Below are 27,693 nucleotides of genomic sequence, written 5' to 3'. Positions count from 1 at the left end.
ATAAAGGCAACATAGTCTAGATTGTACGTCATAAAGATTGGGCTACACATAGGGTACTAGGTTTAAACTGGTCTCCATTGACCCGGTCTTACAAGGACAGTAGTAAATATATCAATATCAATTCTTTTTGTATATCCCGGGATCCAATCTGCTGCCAGGTGACAAATATAACGAATACAGACTTTCTGCATTTAACTCCTTTATACTGCTATGAATTATACTCGCCATATTCCGGCAAAATCATTCAAAAGACTCGATCATCGGGTCGATATACTTGAAACGAGGCCAGTACGGCTGGAACTCGTGCTCAGAACTCTAATAGCGGAAGGTGAATGATATTCATCGGTTAATGGACATGGTCAACCACCCTTGATGACAGTCATCTATGCATCCCTCCTCTGCCACGGCAGCTGCTGGTCGCGATTCTTCTCCCAGCCCTGTCCCCACCCTTGCCCCCAGCACGCACTGAACTTCTCCTTGTGCTTCTCTAACTTCTCTGTCCTAGCAGCTAACCCCGTTTCTGCAGAGTCCTCCCGAGCCCCTAGTTCCTCCCAGGCCGACTGCACCTCGAAATTCTCATTCTGCGGCTGCGTCTTGCCAAACTTCACAATCTCCCGACCGTCAGGCATTCTCCCGCAGAAAAGGTAGTCGGACTGCGAAATCAAACATTAGCATACTGGAATCCATCCGGAACAAGTGCTGGGCTTATGTGCCACGCCTACCTTCCCCAGGGTTAGCTTAATCGCCCCCTCGTACATTGCCGGATGGTACTCGCTCAGCTTGTCCTTTTGCCCCCTGATCAAGTGCAGGATATTGGAGGTGACAATCTCAGCCTGTGCGCGAGCGGCACGGGCGAAGCGCGGGCCGCCTGTTTTAGCGACATCGCCGAGGGAGAAAATCCGCTCAGAGATGGTGACCTCTTTATCGGAGCTGGATGTAGAGCCATCATTGATTTGGAGCGTTGGGTGCACGAGAATCTGCCGCGTTTGCGGGTCGATTGCTCCTGGTGCGAGATGGGCGAGGATGCTCGAGTTGGGCCGCTGGCCGGTGCAGGGGAGCTATACATATCAGTCTAACGTATATAACAAGGGGCAAGGCGCATACTCACCACAAGATCGTACGACTTTTGCGTTCCATCCTTGAATGTAAGACTTCCCGGTCCGACCATACCAGCCCCGGCTCCGTCTGGTGCATCTTTCTTGATAACCGGCCTCTCCCCCATCACCATTCCCACCCCCATCTTCCTCAGCGCATCCATAACAGCCCCTTGCAGCCTCGGTCCGAACGCACTAAGCACCTTCTCTCTTGAGTGAACCAGTGTTATCTCCTTCGCCGGGTAATAGCTCTTGATATCAGTCGCAATTTGCACGCCCACCGGCCCACCGCCAACAACGGCAATGGTATTCGCAGCTTCTACAGCCCTCTGCGTCGCGCGGAACGCGTTGACGCCTTCAGTCTTCGTCAAAACATCGTATTTACTCGGCGCCGGCTGCCATGACCCCGTCGCGAGGGTGAGGTACTCGTACTCGACCTCGACACCCGATGAAAGCTTCACAGTTTTCGGTGTGATTTCTGTCGCGGTGTCCCGGATATGCTCGAAAATTCCCGCCGGCGCGGACTTCGCCAGATTATCATAAGGAATGAAAGCCTTCTCCTCTTTCCCCTTGACTACACTGAATCGCGGAAACACAAAGAAGTGGTTGAAGTGGGAGTTTCGTTCAATGAGCACCGCGCGGTACCCCGTCGGTAAGGTTTCTGTGAGACGCTGAGCAAGTCGAGTCCCGGCATATGAGCCGCCAATAATGACGACATTTTTGGGATTAGGGGTCGTTTGGTATGTGAAGTGGTGTGGTATAGACTGGAGTTTTTGGCTGGCGCGGGCGATGCCCAGGGACGACATAGCGCCCAGGGCTTTTGTGTAGAATTCGAGTGTTTCGGAGACCATTTCGCTATTGCTGTTTCAAGTTACTTAGCGAAATAGAATGAATTTCAGTGAGGAAAGGAGCTGCGTGCTTATGTATATGTAGAATGCTGGCACCTGGTGATCTGGTCGGGGTTTATTCGGGCACTATTGCCGTCCCAGGGCCTCATGCTCCGCGGGCCCGGACTCGGGTTCGGCGCCGGCGTCGGAGACCGGGGATAGCACTTATCTGGCTTTCGCACTTCTTAGAGCTCTGCATGCTACTATATCGGACTCGAATAAGAGTGTTTGCCCTTTTCTTGAATGCTCGTAGGTGGTGATATATCGGCTGCGGCTGTTGTCTGGGAATACACTGGTCGGATACATTCAGGGCAGAGAGAGAACATAGCGAATGATTTCGTCGATGATTTTCGCAATTCATTATCAAATAATCTATCAGCCTAATTGGATTGTGACGGAGCCGATTGATGCCCGTTATAGGGTCGATCAGCCGTATGACTCGGCAATCTGAGTGCGGCATGGCAATATTATATATTGTCAAATGACGCTCATGACATCGCGAGCAACTGGTGACAAGAGCCTTCGAAGCGTCAGCCCAAGAGTATGTGGTACGGGGTTCAGCTACTTACGTTTATCACCCTTCCGCATACGCTTGAAAACAGCACTCCTGCGGCCATTCCACTTCTTGTCGAGTAGATGGTATATATACCCGTTCTCCTCCTTTGTACTGCCGATCAACGAGGCCCAGACCAGCAGTACAAAGAATGGACGCCGTGCCTTCAGACTGCTGATTTCGTAGCGATCCCAGGTAAATGATTTTCTGGTTTGGTCCTTTTGCGCCAGGCGGACGTCTCCCATTAATGCATTCGTGAGAAGCTGCAAAGCCTTATTTAACCGCTTTAACCCCGTGTCTTTGAGATGAGTTCGGCGGTGAGTTATTGATGAGAACTTCTCAAGCTTTTCTGAGCCGCATACACAATAATGCCCATGCTGACTTCGGCTAATTGCCTGTTACGCTTCGCTTTGAAAATCTTTTGGAGCCATCTCTTGTCCCACTATATCTGGAAACCAGGCGGTCCATTACTGGAAGATATGTTCCGTCCAACTTTGACTCTTGGTTCTGATATTTGAGGATTTCAGCAAGGCATTGCCCTGGGTCCAAGTTGTGATCCGCAAACAGACGACATATGGTGGCAGCAAAGATGAATAACGGCACTGACATGGTAACAAGTGTTCGGAAATTTGCGTTACCAGGCCAATCTGGAGGAAGAGATTGCTCGTGCCTGATTGCATTGAGTTTGTTTTCCAAGAACATGGATATGTCGCGTTCTATTAAAGGCTCGGGAACCTCATGGAGTATTAAATTGTGATGACCAATTGTCCGGAAGCCTAATCTGATAGGCAGCTCAGGTCGACTGGTAATAAAGAACCGCAAGTAGGGATATTTGAACTCTTGAACCCGTGGCAAGAGCTGGAGAATGATGTGGATTTCATTTTCATGTTCCCATTCATCTAGTGCATCAACCACAATCATTAAAGGTGAGTTCTGAAGTTTGGATTGATTCAGACTTTGGAGTGGTTTGTAAATGAGCTCATTAAACTGCTCCTTAAGTGGTTTGGTTGAAATTCCTGGGTTATCCCGAATAACCTGTAGAATAGCCAGCGCAGCTCCGGGATATTCGTAAAGAGCTGCTTGGTGAGTGTCGGAAAGAACCGAGCTGCGTTGCCACGATCTCCTTCACCTCTCTTGAAGAAAAAGCTTGCCCCTAACAACCCTTGTTTCTGGAAGGATTTTGCAATGGTTCGTGATATTGTGGACTTGCCAGTTCCAGCCAAACCATTGAGCCAGAACATGCATTTTCCTTCTGGTGAGACAGTCCACTTAAAAGTCTCGTCAAGTAGCTCTTCTCGAGTCCCTTGGAGACATCCTTCCTCATGCTGGTCCATATAGGTTCCAAATTTAACTCCCGCAGCAATTGGTAACTCCTTTAGATCAGTACTCTCGGCAAGGGCTCTAATTTCTTGCGCAGATCCGGCGGTTATTGAATGGAGATCATGAATGTTCTCGAATATATTGTCCAGTCGATTTCTAATCCCTGCCAAATAGCAACTCTTATTATGAGAAATCAAGTATTAAAGGCATCTGGAACTAACCGTCCAAAACTTCACTAGCTTTTCGTTCAGCTTTTACCCGATGAGGGACGGTTTGATACAAGAGATCTCTTGTATATGCAGCTGCAACCATTGCAGCCCAGCCTTGCCATTCTTTGCTTTTGTGCGAGTCTGCATAGTCACATACACCACGGATGACCAGGCAGGGGAAATGGTTCATTAGTCCCGCCGCTTCCATTTCAAAGCATAGAACATCCTGCTCCACTGCTAGCTTGTCACGAAACGTTGCGTCCTTGACACCCTATTTCCAGATGCTATTAAGCCATAGTGAATCACAGGGTCATCGTCCTCGTCCGTTCGCTTTGGTCGCAAAACCAATCTCGAACTGTCGCAGAACTCACCGCAGCTTCCCTCAGAATTTGAGTGAACAAAATGGCTGTCAAAAAGTCGATCACTTTCCAAAGGAGGCCGTGCAAATTTTCGCTTCAGCCGTTTATTGCCTTCAAGCACGGTGTGAATGCTCTCCCTCAACCGGTGGCCCTCCTCTTCATATTGTGCTTGAAGCCCAGAAACGGCTGCGCGTAGGACAAGACGAATGTCATGCCTTGTGGGTACCCCGCCACCATACCAACCATGAGCCCAAAACGAATGTGTGGAAAACTGTGTACCATGTCCCTAGCTACTCCAGCAACTGATGATGTGCCGTATTCTCCATCTGGCAGAACAGCAATAACAACCTGATGACCGCCTATTTCTCCCAGTGTATAGTGATTGTTATCGTTAGGCGAAAGCGTCTCCGGGAGACTATGTTTCTTGTCGAGAAAAGCTCGAGCAGCAACATATTCTGTCTGCAAGGCACATATCCAACCAACAGTGTACTGGTCTGGATCAGACATTGTGGGCCGCAGGTGGCAGTGGTGTCCGAGAAGTATTCTGCGCCAATTTGCACATACAAATCTGATCTTGCCGCGATTCGAAGGCTAGGCGCAAGTCGAACTAGAAATTGTAGAGATAAATGAAGCGCTTCACTCGAACCTTACTTGCTGGAAAGAGGGGTAAGGAGTGAGGCTGAGGCCGCTGGGCATAATGCATGATTATATTAGCCTGAACTATTCATTTATGCCAAGCCTCTAATTATGTATTTTCATGAAAGCATAACTCTGACTGTACCGGGCTCTCCAGCCAGCGAAACATTTCTTCGACTCCTTATGGAGACATCGCCTTCGGTTATCGAGGTTACCAGTGTCGGTTCTGCTATGTCCAAGGTCTACAACTAATCCAATGTATTGAAGGACATAATCTCTCTATCACAATTTGTGTAGGTGTCTTTATAGTCATCCATGGGAAAGTAGGGATGCCGATGCGAGGCATGCTCAAGACTGGGATACGGGGGTAGGACATGCACGTCGTAGATATTGCTGAGTACAAAGAGCCCTCATCCGGTTGTCAGGCTTTCCAACCCTAAATTGGGCCGAGTCAGAGTGAGGTGTAGAGTTCCGACAGCGGCAAAATGACATAGCTCGATGGTAATCTCCAGTTATCTGTCAGAATGAGTGTGTTCTGAAAATGTACAAGTGGGTTCGATGTCTGTCGAAGCCGCCCGGTCACCAGTACAACAAAATCTACTGGCGGGGTGGACATCATTACCAACTTCAGCAATGGACAAAGTGTAAAGGTCATACTTTCTGCTACAATATGTAAAGCCTATTGTTTGGAAAGGGATACAGTTCAGGCTAAGGCATGCTCTAGCCAGGACCCTAAGATACAGATTGGCACAATCAGGTGAAGTATTAAAGCGCCCCTGGAAGTTTGGAAGCGGCTGAATCATTCTCATAGCAGCATGGAATGCTGACTTGACGAGAAGCTCTATGGCAACGTCAAAATAGTGACTCTCGTCCCGTCATGCACCGCGCATACCCAGGCTGTTACAAGCCAAAAAAAAGTTTAAGCTGCATCATCCGTGAATCGAACACGGGCCTCATCGATGGCAACGATGAATTCTACCACTAGACCAATGATGCTTCTTGCTGAAGACCCATCGCTTTTTGTCATCTATTCCCAAAAGACTCGAACGAGCAATTACAGAACATGAATCGGCGTAAGTTCTCGGTTGACAACTATAGAGCGTCGGATTAGACGTAATTACCAGCATCAACTAACGAATAATATAAAAGAATGAGGGTCTGATTCTTACAATCTAGCTCTATAGAGCAGCTTTAAATACACAAGAAATAATAATCAACCTAGCCTAATACGGCAGTTGGAAGAGACATAACTTTTGAACCGTGGAAATAGCTGAAGTCTCTGCATAAGCATCGGCGAGCCGGAGCTTGCAGTTCCGATATCCCAAACAGGAAAGTTCCATATATGACTAGCCGTCACATACGGTCGACAACAACGCTCGGGTGCCGGTTGGTAACTGACAAGCCGGCATGAAACTGCTGGTCAACACCTGTCGATGTAGTGCCCACTCGGGGCATAAACGAGCAGAAAGCTGGGTAAATTTGGTCAAGTGATGTCGGCATTGTGTTGTTTTCTTGGTCAACGGTACATAAGCTGGGTCAGGTCAAGTTCGAAGGCAATGTGCCTCCATGCGCTCGCCGTACTTGTTATCGCAAGAGGATCACGGAGTTTGGGGTTGTTCTGGAGAAGGAGAATGGGTCAAAGTGCGTTCACGCAGCAATTCTTCGAAGAACGTTTCATTCGAGGAGCTGGACAGTTCCGGACGGGCATTATGTGAGATACTGCTGCATAGGCCACCGTACCGGCAATCCCCTGATCGAAAACCCTATTAGGGAAAAACCGACGGGAGAAAGCATTACTGCTTGGTAGTACCTCATATCCTTATTATTTTAGCGGGCGGACTCTTCAGTCGGCTGGGGATATTCAAGCCTGTGCGCTGGCGTCAAGATACTAGTCTCAACTCACAGTCTCCTCCTACCCCAGAACTCTCTCTTTCTGTCTTTTATCAACAGACGTCCTCTATCTTGCACCTTTATAATAGGCTGTGTTCAGCAAGCAAGAGGTGAAGTGACCAAGTAGTTCGATCTCCTCGTGCGTTTCAGCCATTCCTCCATAAACCTGAGAATTTCGCATAAAAAAGAAAAGATACTCACTCCTAAGGATGACAGCTAGGAGTGAGACTCAACTGCTAAGGACGTCTGACATGTTGCGTATATAGTGAAAGACGGTAGGTGAACAGGATCTGTTAATTGTATTAGGAAATGAGTGAAATGGAAAATGCTCTAGTTATGAGCTGACAGATCATCAATGGAAGTGGCGACCCAAATTTGTTGAGATCTCGCTTGCCTACATACAGAAGACATTTGTATAGGTTGTGCCACACATTGCTGTCTCACCACCTGACACATCTTTCGATGCGACACATTCCGTCGCCTCGAGCAGACTCAACAGACCGATTTGCAATTACGCAAGCTTCTTACCCACTGGGGCCGCTCTTTTCACGCCCCCCAACTCATTGAATACCAACTCATCTCTCTCCCATATCAACTCAACAGCCGCTCCGACTGGCCCAGTCAAAATCGTCAACGCAGCGACCTTGAACACGAGCCCGACGCACCCCACCTGGCCGTACACAAGACGGTGGCCAGCCCGGTACAAGCTCAAAGCCCAAATCAGAACACCCGTCGAGCCAATGAGATAATCCCAGCGAAGGAACGCATGCGCGCCAGCGCCAACGCTCTCGACGAGAACCGGCGCCTCCCATGGTTTCGGAATGTCGTACACAACGAGCGGATGGAGCGGATGCAGGTACTCTTCCTTGAACAGCGAGGGCGTGGCAACGGTCGAGAGAGGGATCACCCATGCGATGATATGCGTCAGGGCGGTATTGGCGAAAGCGAATGCGTAGACCCATCGGAACGAATGCAGGGTCGCACGGCCGCCTTCGACATTGCCATCGTTGCGGGTGAACGGCGAGAAGAAGACATGGACCAGGGTGAGCAGGATCGAGACGTATGCGGGCCACGGTTGCCAGAGCGCGATAAAGATCTGCTTCAGATCTGTGGTGACCTGCTCGGACACCGGCAGAAGCAAGAGGCCTGACGGCACCATGTACCCGATCACAAACACCAACGGGATGGCGTTCAGAACTGCCCTAGGGACGCGAATATTCTCCGCGGTTGGTCTGATCGCCGTCGCCGAGGTGAACAGATGGATGGCAAAGTAGAGGGGCGCTGAAAAAGCAAATGTCATGACTTGTGCGATCAAGCCAAAGACCACTGGGAATGCCACCATTTTCCAGGCATTCCCTTTCCTCCACGACTCTAGCGTAACCAAAACCCAGGCGGATCCAAAGGTCCCTGAGAAACCGATCGTATGCACTAGCAGGGAGAGGTTGCTGCCATCGGTGGTAGGCCAAAAGAAGACGACGAGGATCTCCATGAGCTCGTCAATGGGCGCGATTCCGGTATACACCTTGCGCAGCGCTGCATCGCTGCCGGGGAGTTTTCCAGTCGCAACGGACTCTTTCACCAGCTTACTTGCGCCATTGATCTCGAAGAGGTAGAAAATGGTGTAGAAGACCAGCGCACTGAGCAGAGGAAGAATGAGCTTCGTGGCCATGGTGGATGAAAAGTGAATTGCTTGCTGACATGCGGCTGAGGCAGGTGAGGTCAGAAATATATGTTTTGACCCCAACGGGATCGACCGGAACTTTTCCTAGTTGCTACGATTGATCAACAGGCCCACCTCCCCTTATGGAATGCCTTGCGATCCCGAGGCCTGGCCCTGGTGCGATCTTGACGGACATGTGCCACAAATACTGAAGCCGTTTCGTGGCGTTTATTTGCAAGTGATACAACCAACAACCAACACCTGCTGGTAGAAATCATGGCATTGATTGTCTGCACTGACCGCAGGAATATTAGAGCAATGTCGGCTAAATCCAATTTCGAACCGGATATTAGGCTGTATAGAATACTGGAATAAATTGTTTCTCCCCGCACTTTGAATTGCAGTGGTTGCTTACCTAGACCATGTCTTCACGCGATGGGGCCTATCCTTGAGCCAAACCCAGACCTCCCAGTCACGATCCTCGACCTGATCCAAACTAGCTTTACCCTATGCTTCAGGGTACCGTGGGTCATTGGAACAACGCTGCTCCGTCGTTGGTTGCCCTGGAACCAGACCTATAAGCCCCCACCCGTGCGAGAACACCTGTTTCGACATGTCATGACCTGGTACGTTGCCTTTGTAGCATATTGTCTCCTTGATCTGACGCCTAGATAGTATAGGAAACCACGTCCCGCTCTCGGTCTGGCAATGGTACACAGCCTCGGATACGAGCGGGTCAAGCCTCAAACACTCTACTCGTTATGGACATCTCACGCATCTGTTCGAGCCGGTTAGGACGCCAAAATTCTGTGGTTACTGGATATGTCGTGGAATGTCTGAGGAAGCTGTCCATCCTCGCAATGCTGATCTCGTGGTCTTTCATGCTCACGGTGGTGGGTATGTGACGGGCCATCCAAGTGCCGGCGCTCCAGAGCACGTTCTTCTCGCCGAGACGCTCCAACAGCATAACATAACCACGGCCATATTCTCGCTGGATTACACACTCTCACCGAGAGGGGTATTCCCGAAGCAGCGAGATGAGGCGTTGGCGGCGTATGACTGGCTGTGCGGCGACATGGGTGTTGATCCGTCGAAGGTCGTTGTAATTGGGGATTCGGCTGGAGCGCATCTCATACTGTCGCTGCTCGTCGGGTTATTTGAGCGACGCCGTCGTTCAGTCGACGAGAATGGCCGAGACTTGCGCCCAGCAGCTGCCGTGCTAGTGAGCCCCTGGACCAACCTGCACACATCCCATCCCCGCGTGCTAGATCTGCACTGGGAAGAGCGGCTCTTCAAGCGCTCACTTGATACGTACTGTAAATGGTTACTGCGCGATGTGACTCCTGAGCTAGATGTGCTCTACGGCAACTTTGCCCTTGGACGTGAGGCGCGTGGATCGTGGGCTGACATACTTCCTGCTCGAACCTGGGTAACCGCCGGCTCTGAAGAGCTCGTTTTTCTCTACGATATCGAGGATTTTGTGATGCAGGCCAAGGTGGATACAGCTGATGTTGTTCTTGACGTTGCCACTGGAAAGGACCATGCGTGGCAGTGTGCAGAAGCATTCACGCAGCACAGCCGGTTGCTGGCTCTGCCACGGGATGAGCAATTCCCCAGTGATTTGATGGTGGGATACAGAGAGCTAGCGATGAATATACTGAAAGTCATCCGGGCAGAACCGTCCGGGTGACGCTGGTCTTCAAACATTTTGCCATTTCGGCCCTGGCAATACTATCAATGGCTACTAAACTGTCGTAAACAGTTGAGATAACTACACGTACATTCTGTCTGCTCGTGTTATCGTCATGACAATCCCTAAATATTTGGTTATTTCGCTACCTCTCAGATTAAAGCTTAACGCTTGAGAATTACTATTGTCTATCCGTCTACTAAACTTCTAAAGATATAAAGACGAAACGTCCTCGATCCTATCGTACAATCCCGTTGTGTCTAGCATTTATATGGAAAAGAAGAAAGAAATTCGAAGAACCGGTACCACGGCACTTCCCTGAAATCAAGTCCCCTACCCAAGGCAAGCCTGTCTGCCGTCCGGAGTACAAAATATATTCAGATCTGCTCCGTGTCGACATCATAGATGGTGTACCTCTGGCCCAATAACTGCTGCCCAATCCCCAAGCCCAAGCGAGTGGAAAGTGCAATTCGAAGGGCATTTTCTCTCAGCCACTGAGTAATTGGTCCCGTCTCCTTGCGAGCTCCTGCATTTTGCGCTGCTGTCTCGTGGATTTCGGCCACGCGTGGCCTTCTAATCTGCTGAAACAATGTAAACGCTTCTTCAACAGACCGAGAGGGATCTGCCAGTAACCGGGAGACCAAAAAGACATCCTCCACGGCCAGAGAGACACCCTGACCCGCATGTGGCTGCGTTGCGTGTGCAGCGTCTCCGAGCAGCAAGCAGCGGCCACGCGACCATGTGCCCCCGAGTGGTAGCCGGTATATCGGGTAGAATTTCATCACATCTGTCGCGTCCACGAGTTGTCTCAGCGCATCCGTCCAGTCTCCCCTTCCGCTAGCTAGTATCTCATGCAGATTACCCTTGAACCCATCCACCTCTTGCCGTCCGCGGACCTCCCATCCGTCTCTGTCATCCTGCGGATCCGGCACAGGAATCTCCCGCTGAAAGCCCCAGTATACCTCGTCCATCGCTGCCGTGCATGGCGCTGCCATGAACATCCCTTTCTCAGTTAGAGTCACATTCAATCCCGTCAACTGATCGGTCACGAAACTCGGCAACTGTGCCGTGGGAATAATCGAGAAAAGCCCGGACAGACCAGAGTACTCTAGTTTCAGATCGCGGTCGACATACAACCTCCTGACCGCCGAATGGATCCCATCGCAACCCATCAACATATCAGCACTATCTGATGATCCATCCTCGAACCTAACACCAACATCGGCCCCCTCACCCGCGCTGGTATCGTCAATCCCAGTGATCTTCCGTCCGAAATGAACTGGAATTCCAGCCTTTCGTACAGCTTCCAGCAGAACGTCGACCACATCCGCCCGCTTGATTCTCATATACCCGTACCCCATCTCTGCTCGTGCGCGAGCGGCGAAATCGTCAAGACCACCTAGCCGTCCTCCACTAAGGGAATGCACGGCGAAGTCACTGCGGCTGCTGCCCCGTTTGGACAGGGACTCGTACACTCCAAGACGGTCGAAGAGGCGAAGGCCATTTGCAGAAACGCCAATTGCTCCCCCTAGTGTCGTGGGTTTAGGTCGCAGTTCGTATATTACGGGCGTGATGTTTGTTGTTTGGTGGAGGCGCAGCGCGGCGGAGAGGCCTGCTGGGCCGGCGCCGATGATGATCGCCTACTTGAGTTAGGAATGCCTGGTGAGTGTTTGTTGGCGAACATACCTTCCGTGATAAGAACATTATATTCTCTGATGAATTGAGGTCTTGCATGTAGAGAGTTGTTGTTTCCCGCTAGCATCGCCTTTATACTCAACAGGGGTGCTATATCCGCGGCCCGATTGCTTAATCGGGAAATTCTGGCCACGGACCACCCACGGACCACATTGCTAAATTCGACATCGAACACGTGCACTCTCCGGCCATTCATGCGAAGGTCGCTCGGTGTTTCATATTTTGTCTCTACAGGTATTTTGAGGTTCATGGATTATGAAACCAACAAATTCGGCTTGCTTCGACTGGGTCGGCAATGTATCCGAGGTGCTGAATCCGCATGCCGCTGGGGTATTCCATTTTCTGCACTGGAGACTATATGATCGCGATCTTCCAGAAAGTAACTCTGAATCAGGAACCTGGGCGCATAACACAAAATGGTACAGTTAGAGCGCTTTATACGGACAGAGGTGTTCCTCTGAGATCATGAGCGCACTCCTTTGCCGGCTAAGTGGCCATAAAGCACAAGATGGTTATGCGTTTCCTTTGCTATTTCTTCCTTCTATCAATCTCTATGAATAATATCGAGATGTATCCACTTGGTGAGTTTGAGCCTGTGAGGATATCTAATACCGCACTGTTCATCCAGAGGTTCGCGTCGAAGCGGGTGAGCAAGCATACAAGCAAGCTGGCTGAGATTCCAGTCGTGTCACGGTGAGAATAGGGTGTAACTTTCTGGCGCTTATATAGCAATGCTATAGGCTCTGGGGTATAAGGGGTGTGAGAGGTATCTATTGCAAAATTCAACAGTCCTTTGTCAGTCACTGAAGGTCCTAGCTGGAAATCTCCATATTTTACTGGTCAGCTTTTGTTCTTCCCAATCTACGAGTAAAACAGCAAAAAAAAGCCCCTCACTATGGCCGTTTCGCTGAGCTTTACCCTTCGAGTGAGGTACTCCGAATAGAGTGCCAAGTTAAACCTATGGCAGTATGACATGAAAGATGACGGGCTGTTGGGTCAGAGGAAGGTATTTAGAGGAAAGGGTCCATGGTTGTTTCGATGGAATAAAGATGACTACCTATCCCACCTCATCTGCGTCTGTATGGAGATCATTACATATCTCTCTGCTGCCTGAATGGCTATCGCGTTAAATAATCGAATCTTGATTGATGAAAGGGTATGGTGGTTCTAGGAATCAGTAGGGAATAAGTAGGCTGATGGGTCTGAAAGCCGTGCGGTATGCGAAGAAAATACGGTCTCGACATTCGACATATATTCGCCTGGCTTAAAACAGGCATAGTAAACTTTGCCTTTCAAAGAATCTCAGATTGTCTTTGAGTAGCTATGTACCTTGTACTATAGCCAAATATTCTGATTATATGCAGCCTTGTCTGCATCGCTAACCACCCGCAATGCGGGGTATTTTGCATGCATGTAGTTAGAGTATAGGGTGACAGAAGTCAATAGTGGGTAAGCAGTGTATAAACGTAATGCAAGGTAGGATTTCATGTTCGCTAAGCTGAAGGTATTTGAGCCAGGCAACCATCCAGACGCCTACTGATTGCCAGACAGATGCTCGAGCCATGGCGTACGACCAAAGGTAGCCTGACTAGAATAAAATGGAAGCGATGAGACTCTAATCTACTAGGGTGACTGAACCCAGCAATGCATAGTCGTATTCTTAATATAGATACCCCGCCCGCACCCTCTCGTATTCGATGCAGCCACTGAGTGCTACTGAGTATAAAGCGAATCAATCCCCTTACCTCGAAATATAACTAGAGCCATTTAGGTACCAAGAATCTTATTAACAATCCGTCGCCATGGTTAACCGCCCGTACGCAAACATGTACGTCCTTGACACTAGTAGACATATTTTACAGCAATATCTAACTGACCCAGGAACGACCTTGCCAATGCGGTCGCCGAGTCCGTACAAAAGTACCTGGACAACAGTGGACAAGCGAGGAATGGACTGTTTCAGAAAACCAATAATGGAGGTATGAAGATTTAGATGTATACGTTACCAGTCTAAGCTAATTGAGCCCCTTACAGAACGGGATATCGAGGTCCGTATCAGGCAGTGTTTATGATCCCTGACTATGAACGCAATGCTGACGCGAAACCTGTCTCACAGACAGAGCGACTTGGTAAGCTTAGTCCATCGTCCGTCTACGTGGATAAGATAGAGTGGTTGCATAGAAACTTCAAGGCGTACCAGACTGACACCACCAAGCACTCCAGCACCAGCTCTTCCATCTAACCCTAGATGGGAAACTTCAGTTATCTCCCCTACCGTCACCAGTGCAATCTGTGCTCGATATAGCAACAGGAGACTCAACATGGGTCCATGCTTTTGGTAGGCTGCAGCATTCTCGGTCTATATACACTAGATATCCCCTAACCGGTAGCAGCTGAACAGAATCCTTCTGCGTATATCGTGGCCAACGATCCTAGTCCCACAAGTAAAATACCTCTAGGTCTCAGTGTTATTCCAGACGCAAGCGACGCCAACGAACCATGGACATACACCCGCCAGTTCGACTTTGTCCATTGCCGCCAGCATCACCGGCGCCTAGACGAGCCCCGACTCTTCAAGCAGGCGTTCAGGCAAGTACCATTCGCTTAATCGTGCTGAGCCCGGTCTCACTGGCAAAAAGCTCCCTCACTCCCGGCGGCTGGCTGGAGATGCAAGAACTCAGTAACCCCGTCACAAGCGACGACGGAACCCTATCAGAGAACAACCCGCTCTCCCAATGGGGCCGTCTTCTTATAGAGGCCTCAAAGAAGATGAACCGTCCCGTGGACAATCCTGCCAAATATGAGACGTGGATGCGCGAGGCCGGATTCGTGAATTGCCACACCGTTGCGTATAATTGGCCCACGAACCCGTGGCCTGCGGATGAAAAGGGTAAGACCTTGGGTCTTTGGAATCTGTACAATGTGTTGCAGCGCTTTGAAGAGTTTTCGGTGGCTTTGTTGGTAAAAGTACTTGGATGGGAGATGGATGATGCAAAGACGTTCTTGGGGAACGTAAAGGAGGAGCTGATGAATGAGGGTGTGCATGGTTACTGGCCGGTGTAAGTCTACCATCCCTTTTCATGACTGTCCTACGAGGTCTTATATGCTGAGTCGAGCGAATAGATATGTTGTGTATGGGCAGAAGCCAGCTGCACCTGGATCCGACGTGATTACAGATAGCGAGTGAACCAAATTCATGGCGAAGATCTTTTGACCGGGAAAATAGTATTAGAACCATCGAACAAAAGTATAATAAGCTTAGGAATGGCAAGCACATCGATCAACTAGACCCGCGATCCGCCTACACGCCTCATCCATATCTCTCTCAGGAACTAGACTGAAGCTCACCCGGATATAGCACGTTTGCTCGTTCCCAGGCATGAAGGCAACACCAGGAATAGCAAGAACCCCATTCTTCATTCCCTGGCTCTTCAGAAGCTCGAAGCTATCCATTTCCGGTGGCAACTTAAGTTCCAGCCAGACAAACATGCCGGCCGTTGGAACCACCCATGTAGCTCGACCCTGGAGATGCCGCTCCGCCGCAGAAACAAAGACGTCTCGGCGACGTCGATAGACCTCGGCGGCTTCTGCACAGTGTTTCAGGAAGCCAGCTTGACCCCAGTGGCGGAGTAGAGAGAGGGCTAGAAGTTGAGTTGTGGAGGAGGGTTGAAGGCTGGGATTCAGTGAGCGAGTCATTTGAAGCAGCCAGAACAGGACAGGAGAAGAGAGAAGGATAAACATACTTTATATTTTCAGTGATCCGCACCACCTTGTCAACAACCGCTGCTTGTGCTGTGAGGATCCCCAGACGCATGCCGGGACTGACGATCTTGCTGAGCGAGTCGAAACGCACGACGCGGCCTGACTCTCCATTGACGTCTCTTTCGAGGGCGAGATAGCTCCGCGCTCTCTGTTTGTCGTCTCCGTAGTTGAGATAATAGTATGCGTCGTCTTCGAGGATGATAAAATTGAATCGCTTTGCCAGACGGAGACTATAGGTGTCGGGATGGAACTGTCAGTCTCAGGTCTGGAGCAGTGGCTGGGCAGAGGAGTAATTACATCTCGGCCTTGCGGCTCTCGGTGCAGGATTGACCGGTTGGGTTCGACCCAGTCGGGGTTGTATAGAGGACTTTGGGGCGCGGCGAGTCTCCGGGCCACTCCGACAATGCCTGCTCCAGGCTGGCCGGATTGAGGCCCTGGGCGTCAGAGTAGACCGGGATAAGCTCCTGTCCGTCTGCGCGAAGGAACCCGGCGACGCCTCTGTGGTCCCTGTCAGCAAGGTGCTAAAATGTCCACTCTGAAAATTCCTGGAGGAAATCATACGGATATGCTGGTCTATGGCTTCAGTCAGCGGCGCCTGCGTCCGGGAATGCATACAAAGGGAGTGAGACCCACGTTTCGAGAAGAACTGGGTCCCCAGGATCAGTGAAGACCTGGATGACGCGATGAATGAGCTCCTGACTTCCATGTGCCAATGCAGCACGACCAGCCTCCGTTCTCATCGAGGCCGTGGACGCTCCTCTGAAGACTTTCGAACCACTGAACAACAATGATCAGTAGGAAATATGGAGACTAAGGGACAGAGCAAACCTGGATTAGCTGGGCATTTCCTCGAGGAAGACCATATTGAAGAGCCTGGTTGAGCTCGTCCCCATCAACCACGATCCTACCTGTCCCGGCTGGAGTATCCTTGAGTGAGATGGCGATCTCAGCAATGGGGAACGTCTCGGGACTGGGTTTTCCTGCCACGAGGGAGATCATGCCAGGAAGGGCTTCGAGAGGGAGTAGGCTCCGGACTGAAGATCTGGTCAGCTTGGAATTGCGCTGTCATGGCCAACGTGGCTTACTTGCACCGGGCTCCCATTTCTGCACCCGTGACGAGAAAAGAGGAGTTGGGTCCGCCACAGCATTATTGGCCCCTATTGAGCCCATGGTGATGTTGGTACGATATTCAGTAGCACGATGGTCTACAGTAGTGGGTTTGATACTAGACACCAGCAAAATTAAAAGCCTCTATATAGCATAGAAGGCGATGAACCACAGGAATGGCTTCGTATTCGGGATCTCAGGCTACTACTACCATGATTGTAACTGTCAGTCCGTGTTGAATGTGTCATGACAAACCGCCCCAGTTCGTACAAGTGTCGTTCAAGGTACAATCACCACTCGGCTTCCCTTCGTATCCTCATCCTGCCAAACCGACGCCACCTCGCACATCGGCGCGCTCGCAATCCCAAACGGCGCCTTCATTCGTGCAAGAAATGCCACCAAGCCAGGCATCTCTCGGACCAGATCCCTCCTACTGAAACTTCCCATCCCTGATCCGCGGATGCAGATGGGCTTCCGGCTGATCAGGTGGCCTGGTAAGGTTTCAAACATATGCTTCTCTCCCGTGCCCAGCTCAAGCGCGAGGTTCCCAACCTGCACGTATTGCAACTCTCTACCCTCTTCAATCTCAGCACTGCCCAGGACTCCCGCGGCAACGCTGCCTCCAACGTAATCCAGGACGATATGCACTGGCCCAACCCAGTCCGGTAGAGCAAACCTAACCCCGGTCTCCCCAGGAAGCATATCCCCCGAGGTAACCCAGCCATCCAACCCTTCCACACTTCTTAGCCCTTCCTCTCTCCTCGCCACTCCAATCACTTTATTTGCTCCCAGAAACCTTGCAACGAGCACTGCGGCTCGCCCACTCTTACTCGTTGCCCCCAGAACCAGGACCGTTTTCCCCGTAATTTCGCCATCCACCCTTGTTCTCAACGCCATCCAGCTACTCGACACGGGATTCACGAGCCCCGCAATTGCGATGGGGTCCAGCGTCTCAGCTCTATGGTCAGCAGCATCGCCAAGTGCAATTCCATATCCATTTTCAGGTCCATTTCGAGGTTGAGGTTTAGGTGCCCCGGGCTGGAGCGGGACCAGATTGTCCCGGTCCACATTCACTTTCTCCGCAAGACAAGACGCCGAGAGCGGAAGAATGTAGTACATAATGCCGGTTTGTTCGTCAATCCCTACGCCGTCAATGCTGGGGTCGTACGGGAGACTGGCTGACTTGGCAGTCGGGTGGATCCCTCGAGCACGGAGCCGTACAACGCGGGGAATCCCAACGGCCAAGACTTTCAGTTGGAGCTGTTCTGGTGGCGGAGGCCCCGGGTCTGGAATCTCGGTATAGATGGGACAGGGGGAGGACCAGGTTGGGACGAGAGCGGCATGCATAGTCGTTTCCGTTCTGGGTGAGTCGTTTCTCTGCGATGCGGAGTTAACCTAAATAGCAAGATGGTAGGCTGAAGAATGAGATGGAGTCGAGGTCAGCCTATATTATTTGCGCTTTTTTATACTCTGGGTTTTCTTGGGTTACATCTTGTAGGCTGAAAGGTTGCAGGTAGGCCGTGTGCATGTTGACCTTAGTACGTACGACAATCAACCCCGCATTATGCAGTAAGAATTAGACCCTGATAGAAAGAAGCTCAAAATCTCGAATCGCCACAAGGGGATACAATGTGCGAGTCTCCGGATAAATGTTGGCTATTCTGGGATACGAAGCCAAGCTGCAGGTGCAGCTGGCCCGTCCCGTACTAAGCAGCCCTAGCTTTCTGGGCATGCAGCTGACGAAATCCCACTCAAAAGGAATGAGGCAGAGATCTGGTCGAGACCTTTCTTTACTTTGCTCGATGCTTGGCATCTGATGTCAATGTGGGGGACAGCCGGATGCTCCGCGCTCATTTGGGTGCTAGGTTTTGGCGGAGGTCTTGGGTAGTGAGAGGAAGATGTCTACTAAGAAATAGTTCCTACACTCCGAATCAACGACAGCCAATGATTTGATTAGACTAGTATCTGATTGAGCGCTACAGCACCGAGTACTTGATCTAGTTCCTGAAACCGAAATCTCCAGCGAGGCTACCCCCTCCCTCATCCTTAATAGGCATAGCAACATACGAGGTCGTATAGACGCCCTTTCCCTCCGTGTAGGAGAAAGATGCGTACGTCTGGCCATAGTTCTCTACATCCTTGCTTTGCGGCCGTCAGAAGGGATCGTATAACAATAAAAAATAGATAAATGAAATAGAAGAAATGACTCACAAGATTTCCTGCATGACGCTCCTATACTTGCCACTCAGCCCCCACTCATTCCCCAGCTTCTTTAGCGCGCTCTCAAAGTTCCGCTCAGCGACCTCAGAGCTGTCCGTGTACTGGAATAACGGGACGTAGATCTTCGTGTCGGGGATTGCCTGACCGGGGGTAATCTCAATCGTGTACTGGATCCCCGAGTACCCTGTCCGGTTGAGCCGCTCTGGCTTGGACCAGGATTCGTCCATGGTGGCCGCGTCGCTCTGTGGACCTTCTAGCTCGTTGATCAGCAAAGGCCAGACCGATTTGAGTGTCTCGACTCGCTTGAGCGAGGTGTCGTCGCTGAGACGGCCTCCCAGCGTGAGGACGTCGCGGACGACTGCGAAGCTGTTGCTGCTCGTGTGCAGGTAGCATTTGACCCGAGCGTTCTTATGTGTCCTTGGATCGAGGCAGTCAATCCCGACGAGCGGGAGCATGGCGTCGTTGGTGCGGGTTGAGAGATACCTGGTTCAGTCAGCTTGCATCGCGCTAATACAGAATAATCTAGAGATGTGAAGTTAGAGCTTACGAAGCAATCAGGTCCATCGCTGGCACTAGCTCAGACCCAAGTGGCTGTAATCCACGTAGAGTCTTTAGCATGAGTTCGGACACATCCTGCCCCGTTGCTAGCGCTTTCCGCACACTGGGGATGTAGAACTTCAGCGTCCGCTCGGGGCCGTCGAAGTCGAAGCCCACTGAGCTGGGCGGGATAGCAACACCTGGAGGCAACTTCGTTTTCGCAACCTCAGCCTCCGCGGGGGTCAGGTAGAGAGCATCCATGAGGTAGCCCATCCACTGTGTGTCTGCGCCGACAAGGTCGGCGAGACGGTGGAGGATCTCCCTGGCGGATCCCTCTGCAAAGGGGTCTGGGCCTGTTCGATCAGGTGGACTGATCACGTCAAAGTCGAAACGGACCTTGGCCTTTCCGGATGAGACGATGTTGATGCTGGGGTCGAAGGGGGAGCCCACGAGGGAGGAAGGAGTGCTGTAGGGTCCATGGGGCTCCCAAGGGAGAGGGCCCAGGTTGGGCGCAATGTGCTCGTCAATGAAGGCCAGATGGGACTCCTGATCTTCAGGAGAGTATGTGCCAGCTGCAGCGAACAGCGGAGCCAGCACTGAGCGTAGATGACGGGACCAGTATTCTGTAGCCATGATGAAGACAGTTTCTGCGCAAAAGAAAGGACTGTTTGCAAGGAATTTCAGAGTACTCTACTGTCATCATATATACGCCCCATGGTCCAGGCCCGGCTGCAGCTTGTCCTTTTGTGACCTTGAATTGGTATCTCGTGTGGCGGAATGCAACCTCGTATCCCGTCAGCGTGTAATATGAACGAGTAATAATAATAGTATCGTCATTGTGCAACACGGGCCTGATTTGGACTTACCCCGCGAGGACGGGAATATCTCGTATTAGGGCAGGCTGCATACTTAAAGTGTCTTGAGTGCGGAGAAACAGGCACAGTGGCTCACCCAACTTACTCATAACTCACTCATTGAGACCCTTCTGGCCAGGCTAGGACCTCCTCTTAGACTGTAACAAGATGGCACCAAGCAAGACCGAGATCGCACCGCTCAGGGCAGCCAAGTACCCGTTTGGCAACATCGTGGACGCTCTTCGACATGCTGCTGCTCATACCGATGAGGGCATTATAGTATACCACCCAAACAGCATCAGCACCTCATCACCTCCACAGACAGTCTCCTACAAAGATCTGCTGCATCAGGCAGAGGCGAATGCCACCAGACTGTTGCAGCAGAAGCTATGTAGCCCCAAGTCCATTGTCCTCGTTCACTTTGAGTCCGCACTGGACAGCATCGTATGGTACTGGTCTGTCCTTCTGGCTGGGGGCATACCTGCCCTCACCGGGCCTGGGATGTTCAGCCAGAACCCGGCAGATAGAGAGAGGCATCTGCGTCATCTGTCCGAGACGCTCAATTCACCGGTCTGTCTGACCCGGCCTGCCCTCTTGGCCCCCTTTGAAGAGCAGACAGCGGATGACCGGATCAAAGCTCGAACAGTGGATGAGATCCTCGCAGCTCCCGAAATTGCGGACGTTGCTGACGCACCTCTGCCTGCCCTAACCCCGTCTTCGACCGATATGCTTGCCCTCATGCTGACCTCCGGGAGCAGCGGCAACGCAAAAGCTGTCCCTCTGACCCATCAACAGCTCCTTGCGGCCTTCAGGGGCAAGTCCACCGCGGCCAGCCTCCGCTTCCCCCGCAGCCCGTTCCTCTCCTGGGTGCACATGGACCACGTCGCCAATCTAGTCCACTGCCATATCTTCGCCATCGTGTCCGGCATATCACAGATTCAAGTCCCTGCTCCGGATCTTCTCATCAACCCGGCTCAGCTTCTTAACCTGATAAGCAGACACCGCGTCTCGCGCACGTTCATGCCGAACTTCCTCTGCGCCAAGTTGCGGCGACAGCTGGAGTCGGGGAGTCCAGAGTATATCCTGGACCCCGGCCTCAACCTTGAGACGCTCTATATTGATACCGGTGGTGAGGCGAACGTCACAGAGGTTTGTATTGCACTCCAATCCCTCCTCAGCCGGTACGGGGCTCCCGACAACGTTTTCAAGCCCTCCTTCGGTATGACCGAAACCGTGGCCGGATGTATCTTCAACTCGCACTGCCCAAGCTATGATCACGCCCAGCGCCATGAGTTCGCCTGTCTCGGGAAACCGATGCCTGGAGTGCGAATGCGGGTGACACGGCTTGACACTCCGAGCGAAGAGGCAGCCCCCGGTGAGCGCGGCAGCCTCGAAGTAACCGGGGAAGTTGTCTTTAAAGGTTACTACAATAATCCTGCCGCCACAGCAGAGGCGTTCACCAGCGATGGATGGTTCCGGACGGGGGATCTGGCGTTCATTGACAGCAACGGCAATCTGCACCTCGACGGGCGCACGAAGGAGATGATCAACATCAATGGAGTCAAATACCTCCCGTACGAACTGGATGCTGCTCTCGAGCAGGCGCAGATCCCAGGCGCAACACCTAGTTACTTCTGCACGTTCAGCAGCCGCGATGCAACCATGGATACCGAGGTCGTGGTTGTGCTCTACCTTCCATCTTATGTGGAGAGCGATGACGAAGCCAGGTTCAGCACGCAAAGCAGCATCATCCGTGTCGTGGCCATGCACACGCGGTCCCGGCCGCGCGTAGTGCCGCTGCGTCCGCAGGATATGCCAAAGAGCACGCTGGGAAAACTGTCGCGCGCAAAACTGAAGACGGCTCTGGAAGAAGGCCAGTTCGCTACGCAGCAGCAGATCAACGACGAGGCTATAAGACGCTACCAGCAAAAGACCCGTGCGAGCCCAGAGACGCCGGATGAAGCAGTAATTCTGGATATTATCAAGGAACAGCTGGAGATCCGGTCTGATGATGACAGCTTTGGCGTCAACGATTCAATCCTCTCAATAGGCGCCACGTCGATGGATCTAGTCGCTATCATCCACCGCATCAATAAGTGCCTACAGCCTTCTCAGCCCCTCCGCCTAACAGACATCCTCAAAGACTCGACAGCCAGGGGGCTAGCCGTCGCCCTCGCAACAGGGGCCGCGCCTCGCTCACAGGATCAGTCTTCCACGCACGTCTACGACCCCGTCGTGACCCTGCAACCGCACGGGACCAAGAGTCCTCTATGGCTGGTACACCCGGGCGTCGGTGAGGTCCTAGTCTTCGTGAACCTGGCCCATCACATTACAGACCGACCCGTTTACGCCTTCCGCGCAAAAGGCTTCAACGCGGCGGCCGGCTTGCCCGAAACCCCCTTCACCTCACTGGAGGAATTGTTCACAACCTACCGCGACGCAATTAAAGAACGCCAGCCCCACGGGCCCTACGCAATAGCGGGGTACTCGTTTGGCGGGATGGTGGCATTTGAAGTCAGCAAGCTTCTCGAACAGGACGGCGATGAGGTCCGCTACTGCGGGAGCTGGAATCTTCCGCCGCATATCAAGTTCCGCATGCGTGAGCTCGTCTGGGAGGAGTGCGTGATCCATCTATTCTACTTCGTCGGTCTGATGACCGAGCTGGCAGCGTATACGCATAAACCTACTCTGCAGGAGTTTAATCGGGCAAACCGCCGTCTGGACGCCATCCGGTACCTGCGCCAGCACTGCGATGCCGCACGGTGGGACGAGCTCGGCCTTTCAGAGGAGTACTATCTTCTCTGGGTAGGTCTAGCATCTAATATGCAGAGTCTGGCGGTGGACTATGAACCCTCGGGATCAGTCAAGTGTATGGATGTGTTTGTGGCGGACCCTTTGAGCCATGTTGCAAAGGACCGAATCGACTGGGTGGAGGGGAGGTTAAGTGCCTGGAAGGAGTTTGTGCGGGAGGACGTGCGTTTCCACGATGTGCAAGGAGCACATTACACCATGTTGAATCGGGAGTATGTTGAGGCTTTTGCAGGGACATTGAAGAATGTACTGAGGGAGCGGGGCCTGTAGTGAGAGCCCTTCCCTTGTGCCTTTTCCCTAGCGGGTGAGGGAGCTTGTGTATATTTTATATATCTGATGCAGGTCAGGGTGGTCCCCTGGGGGACTGAGAGAGGTTTACGTATTGGCTTTATTGATATTACTAGTAGAAAGAAGTCGTTCCTTTTTTTCATGTTCTTTTTGTTTGTTGGCACCTTCAGGATAGGCATCCCATATGAGATTTAAATATACTGAGTATGGTCTATTTTTCAAAATGAGCTGAGTGTAATTGACAGTCATGTAGAGTGTTCTTGGTCCATTATTCAGTCCTCCCTACGGTCACTACAGTCGCGGCCTTGGTGGGATCGAACTCTGGCGTCTCTCTGCCCTGGCTCACACTGCCGCTGCTCGTACTGGAGCGCCCTTCATCTAGCTCATTCGTAACGTGGAACTGACGGTGGGCCCAGATCTCTAGCGGCTCGCGGTTTATATGCTCCCCTGACTCGGTGCGGTCAATGGTCGACTGCACTTGCGACTTATCGCCCCTGAACCGGGAAAGATGGATCGTCGAGCTGTCGAAGCGCGTCCCGTATTTAGTACCGCTCTTGCTCCGGCTGCGGTTGTACGACGAATGCTGCAGGAAGGACTTGAAGTTGAATAATCGTCGGAACAGGGTCCAGGTCTGCGGGATATTGGCTACAATCACAGCCGTCGCCGCTTCGCGGACGTACCAGTCGACCCATTTCATCCCGTAGGGCGACGATATGGAGTAGTATTTGGAAAGGATCGAGCAGAGGATGACAAAGGCGCCGAGAGAGAAGAGCGCGCACAGGGTGAGCTTTTTTGACAGGCTCAGTTTCGCTTTGATGAGCAGGGGCAGAGGGATGGCCATAATCATAACGTCGGTCGAAACGTTAAACGCTAGCGTGATGATGACGTGGTTTGTGTATACGGAGCATTGCTGGGACTTTGGAGGGTACGACCAGTAAGCGTTGAACGGACGGCACCATGCGGCGAAAAAGAGGATCTCGATGAGGACGAAAGAAGAAGCGCAGACGAGCCCTATGATTTTGACGGCGCGGTTTTGCCAGAGACCAGATCTATAGGACGGTTTAGCTTATAACTATGGCCAGGATAGGTGAAAGGGGACCAGGAGGCGCCCACGTCATGGTTGAATAGAGCAAGAGTAAACAGCATTTGCAACCCCAGACGACAACCATCCAGAATTGTTCAGCCGCTACGACCATCTTGCTCCCAGTGATGCGGTCTGGTATCGTCGCCGGATCGATCGTGTCGAGCTCGCTCGGGGGGATTCCGTTCGTGCCGCGCTTGTCGATTTGGACGAGGAAAACGGTGAGTAAGATGTAGAAGATCACCGTGACAGCCATGGCGACGTCCTCAAGCTGGAGGTTCTGAAGCGCGCCTGTCTGTAGGATTCGAGAGACATAGCGCAGTATAGCTGTCAACATGATCCCGTCAGCGTCAACTCTTTCACATGCACACAAGAGATTTCGTTATAACGAACCGACGGCCAGCACGACGGCTACCCAGACCCATGCTTCGACAGCGTGAACCATTCTGGAAGAGCCAGCGCGATATCGAAGTGTCGGCAGAAAGCTGACTCGAAACGAGCACTCAGGGCGAAGTGGTCGGCACCTCCCCTTTAACCATCTCGTGACAACGGCCAGGGTAGACGCGTTGAGATGCTCCTTCTGGAAACAAGACGCCACGCAGTGGGGCATACCATATTAAATACTATAAGGGTCGAGTCATGGGCGTCGTATAGACAGGGTTTTCAAAGGAATTGGGGTCTGGGGCTCGGCTGTTCGAAACGCGTCATGGCTGGGCCCAGATAATTACGTGGGCCCGAAGCATAAGGAGCATACATGCTGGACTAAATTTGGGGATTTGCGATTCAAAAATACCGGTAGATGGACTACTGACTGACTCAGGTCATGGCTAGTACTGCTTTGATCCTTTTTAAACCTTCTACCATGAGCTCCCATGGGTTCTAGTCAACTATTGAGATCTCAGACCATGAATCAAGATCGCATCGGCACCGGCAAGGAGCCTCAAAACGGATACGCTGGCCGAGTTTAGCCGGTTTTGGCATGTATTAGCGGCCTAGTAGTCAATCAGCAACTCGGTATTCTTGGCGACCGCTGTCTTTAAAGATTTTCCGAAAAATGGCCACCCATTCGCAGCCCTCGAGCACATTTTAAGGTTTGAGATCGGGTTTGACAGACCCACCCGCACGATCGGGCCATGGTTCCGGTCGCCGATGTCGCAGATAACCATCGGCCAGGGCATTGGTGTGTTCGATGGAATTTTAGGAACCCATAGTGAAGGGATTCTATGGCAGTGTTACGATATGGTTTATACTGTTATGCTCAATTTATGTAGTATAATAGTATTGACAAAAATGCGCTGGCTTCACTTAAATATCATTCCAGCCGTTTAAAGGCCAAGGATTTACCGGCTAGTAGTTCATATAGAAGTAATGATAGACAGCATCTAGATTTATCATTGCTTGCGGTTGCCTTACTCTCCTCGCCCGTATTTGTTAACTTGAAGCCCTAAAGAGCCGGCTTTTTTACTTCAACCAATCACTCAAGTTTCCACCTTGCCCCTTTGGATATCCCCAAGTGTGGCTGCCAGCTTCGCCGCATACGGGCCTGGCTTGCTGACACTGGCTTCGAGGTAGGTGAACCGATTCCCGCGGCTCTTGCATGTAATTGACTTGATTGGGATGACCGTCACTGCAGTGCCGCACGCAAGGATTTCAGAGAATGACGCCAGTTCCTCGTATTTGATCTGCCCCAAGTGACCCGTTAGTACCATTTCAGTCTGGCTTGCTTGTCCTGTATAATATTTGGGAGATACTACTTACCACCCGTCTTTCAACTGCCCAGCCCATCCTCGCTGCAACCGCTAGAATGCACCTGACAGTCACACTATCGACAACGTTCCCACTATCTGGCACAACGACGGCCACACCGTCTCCGTCTGCCTTCTCCTTGACGCCTACAAACCCCGCCGTCGAGAACTCCTCCACCTCGCTGCGTGTTGCGCTATCCAGATGCAGCGTTATTGCATAGCCCTCGCGTCTAGCCTGATCGCTCCATTTCATAACAGGGGCATAGTTCCCGCCGACTTTCCCGCTTCCTGTGCCGCGCGGCGCAGCGCGGTCGAACCCCTCCAAAATCAGCGCGTCTAGGGGGTTGATCCCATTGTATGCGGCCACGGGCGTAACGTAGACGCAGAATGTGTACTTGTCAGGAGGCGTCAGCTGAATGCAGGCGGAGGAGCCGAAGAGGATCGGCCGGATATAGAGCATCCCTTGGCTTTCGTGCGAGGGGACGAACTCCGCATTCTGGGCGACGGCGAGATTAACAGATCGAGGAAGAGGTGTTCGGGAACCGGGGGAATGGAGAGGAGGCTAGCGGAGTGGTTCAGGCGGGCAGAGTGGAAGGATGGGCGAAAGATGTTGATGCTGCCGGTTGGCGAACGAAAGGTTGCCATTCCATCATCCCGGTCAGTATTTTTTGTCTGGATTGAAACTGACATGTGGGGTAGGCCATTGGCTTTCTGTGCCAGGTATACCTTTCAATCCCTCGTAGACCTCCTGTCCTGTACAGGGTCAGCTTACGCGCCTCGGTTTTGTGTAGTGATAGAACCGTACCGTAGTTGAACACTGGTGCAAGGCCGTGAACGCGCAGGAACGGGTCTTCAATAAACAAAGGCGCAGACCATTTACCGAACTTACGGCTGAACTGGCATTGGACGTCGCCGTTCGCCGGAGTTAGGGATGCGCTGGTCAAATCTGCGTGAATAATGGTCACCTTCCACTCCGTCATATTAACTTGGACAAGATTCACTGAGCCCTTCACGGGGAGGGGGAGGGAATTGCACTTTGCTTGGATCGTGCATATTGCAGCTTTGACAGATATACAATTGAGGTCAGAGGATGGGCTCAAGCCGTTCGTCAGCAGAGTATCTGTTGCAGTCGTTATATGAGGTAGAGTCTACGGCGAGGAATTGATTAGGTCGTTCTAAGGACGCAAAATCTAGGGTGAGAAACGATTGCGTCGTTCTATTAGAGATGTAGACTCCAGGATGAGGAATTAGGGCTAGCACGCAGCCCCCAAATGCCCGGCGCCGCAGCTGGAAGC

The 27,693-nt window shown here is 51.7% G+C and overlaps 12 protein-coding genes across 12 annotated transcripts, besides 2 other annotated features; 3 read left to right on the top strand and 9 right to left on the bottom strand.

Moving 5' to 3' along the window:
- Positions 1-13,157: part of a sequence feature (contig 1.155 5053..40523(1)) that runs on past the window's edge.
- On the bottom strand, positions 384-1,945 carry ANIA_08525 (uncharacterized protein; the record flags this gene model as incomplete). The annotated part of the gene is made up of 3 exons (XM_676702.1): positions 384-653; positions 723-1,058; positions 1,109-1,945. 3 exons carry the CDS (start codon positions 1,943-1,945, stop codon positions 384-386), a joined length of 1,443 nt encoding a protein of 480 aa, XP_681794.1.
- Positions 2,088-4,929, bottom strand: ANIA_08524 (uncharacterized protein; the record flags this gene model as incomplete). The annotated part of the gene is made up of 7 exons (XM_676701.1): positions 2,088-2,428; positions 2,551-2,797; positions 3,006-3,489; positions 3,570-4,017; positions 4,076-4,204; positions 4,435-4,693; positions 4,771-4,929. 7 exons carry the CDS (start codon positions 4,927-4,929, stop codon positions 2,088-2,090), a joined length of 2,067 nt encoding a protein of 688 aa, XP_681793.1.
- Positions 7,460-8,617, bottom strand: ANIA_08523 (uncharacterized protein; the record flags this gene model as incomplete). Its single annotated transcript, XM_676700.1, has 1 exon — positions 7,460-8,617. One exon carries the CDS (start codon positions 8,615-8,617, stop codon positions 7,460-7,462), a length of 1,158 nt encoding a protein of 385 aa, XP_681792.1.
- Positions 9,044-10,298, top strand: ANIA_08522 (alpha/beta hydrolase; the record flags this gene model as incomplete). Its single annotated transcript, XM_676699.1, has 2 exons — positions 9,044-9,234; positions 9,284-10,298. The coding sequence occupies 2 exons, from the start codon at positions 9,044-9,046 to the stop codon at positions 10,296-10,298; spliced, it is 1,206 nt and encodes a 401-aa protein (XP_681791.1).
- On the bottom strand, positions 10,676-12,243 carry ANIA_08521 (FAD-dependent oxidoreductase; the record flags this gene model as incomplete). Its single annotated transcript, XM_676698.1, has 2 exons — positions 10,676-11,826; positions 11,985-12,243. The coding sequence occupies 2 exons, from the start codon at positions 12,241-12,243 to the stop codon at positions 10,676-10,678; spliced, it is 1,410 nt and encodes a 469-aa protein (XP_681790.1).
- Positions 13,158-27,693: part of a sequence feature (contig 1.154 2658..34335(1)) that runs on past the window's edge.
- ANIA_08520 (uncharacterized protein) lies at positions 13,796-15,180 on the top strand (the record flags this gene model as incomplete). Its single annotated transcript, XM_676694.1, has 7 exons — positions 13,796-13,821; positions 13,875-13,972; positions 14,028-14,041; positions 14,110-14,122; positions 14,256-14,331; positions 14,453-15,052; positions 15,117-15,180. 7 exons carry the CDS (start codon positions 13,796-13,798, stop codon positions 15,178-15,180), a joined length of 891 nt encoding a protein of 296 aa, XP_681786.1.
- On the bottom strand, positions 15,207-16,925 carry ANIA_08516 (L-tryptophan:phenylpyruvate aminotransferase tdiD; the record flags this gene model as incomplete). The annotated part of the gene is made up of 6 exons (XM_676693.2): positions 15,207-15,666; positions 15,737-15,985; positions 16,053-16,253; positions 16,371-16,532; positions 16,567-16,789; positions 16,841-16,925. 6 exons carry the CDS (start codon positions 16,923-16,925, stop codon positions 15,252-15,254), a joined length of 1,335 nt encoding a protein of 444 aa, XP_681785.1. The 3' UTR covers positions 15,207-15,251.
- Positions 17,142-18,209, bottom strand: ANIA_08518 (uncharacterized protein; the record flags this gene model as incomplete). Its single annotated transcript, XM_676692.1, has 1 exon — positions 17,142-18,209. One exon carries the CDS (start codon positions 18,207-18,209, stop codon positions 17,142-17,144), a length of 1,068 nt encoding a protein of 355 aa, XP_681784.1.
- ANIA_08514 (protein tdiB) lies at positions 18,860-20,252 on the bottom strand (the record flags this gene model as incomplete). The annotated part of the gene is made up of 3 exons (XM_676691.1): positions 18,860-19,004; positions 19,074-19,565; positions 19,630-20,252. 3 exons carry the CDS (start codon positions 20,250-20,252, stop codon positions 18,860-18,862), a joined length of 1,260 nt encoding a protein of 419 aa, XP_681783.1.
- ANIA_08513 (protein tdiA) lies at positions 20,642-23,554 on the top strand (the record flags this gene model as incomplete). Its single annotated transcript, XM_676690.1, has 2 exons — positions 20,642-23,278; positions 23,342-23,554. 2 exons carry the CDS (start codon positions 20,642-20,644, stop codon positions 23,552-23,554), a joined length of 2,850 nt encoding a protein of 949 aa, XP_681782.1.
- On the bottom strand, positions 23,841-25,098 carry ANIA_08512 (uncharacterized protein; the record flags this gene model as incomplete). Its single annotated transcript, XM_676689.1, has 3 exons — positions 23,841-24,621; positions 24,686-24,980; positions 25,047-25,098. The coding sequence occupies 3 exons, from the start codon at positions 25,096-25,098 to the stop codon at positions 23,841-23,843; spliced, it is 1,128 nt and encodes a 375-aa protein (XP_681781.1).
- On the bottom strand, positions 26,132-27,378 carry ANIA_08511 (uncharacterized protein; the record flags this gene model as incomplete). Its single annotated transcript, XM_676688.1, has 4 exons — positions 26,132-26,368; positions 26,412-26,960; positions 27,087-27,151; positions 27,288-27,378. 4 exons carry the CDS (start codon positions 27,376-27,378, stop codon positions 26,132-26,134), a joined length of 942 nt encoding a protein of 313 aa, XP_681780.1.

The sequence above is a fragment of the Aspergillus nidulans genome, chromosome V (genome assembly GCF_000011425.1).
Source record: "Aspergillus nidulans FGSC A4 chromosome V".
Classification (NCBI taxonomy): Eukaryota; Fungi; Ascomycota; class Eurotiomycetes; order Eurotiales; family Aspergillaceae; genus Aspergillus; species Aspergillus nidulans.
Note: the sequence above shows the minus strand (reverse complement) of the source record. Positions and strands in the feature narration are given on the sequence as shown.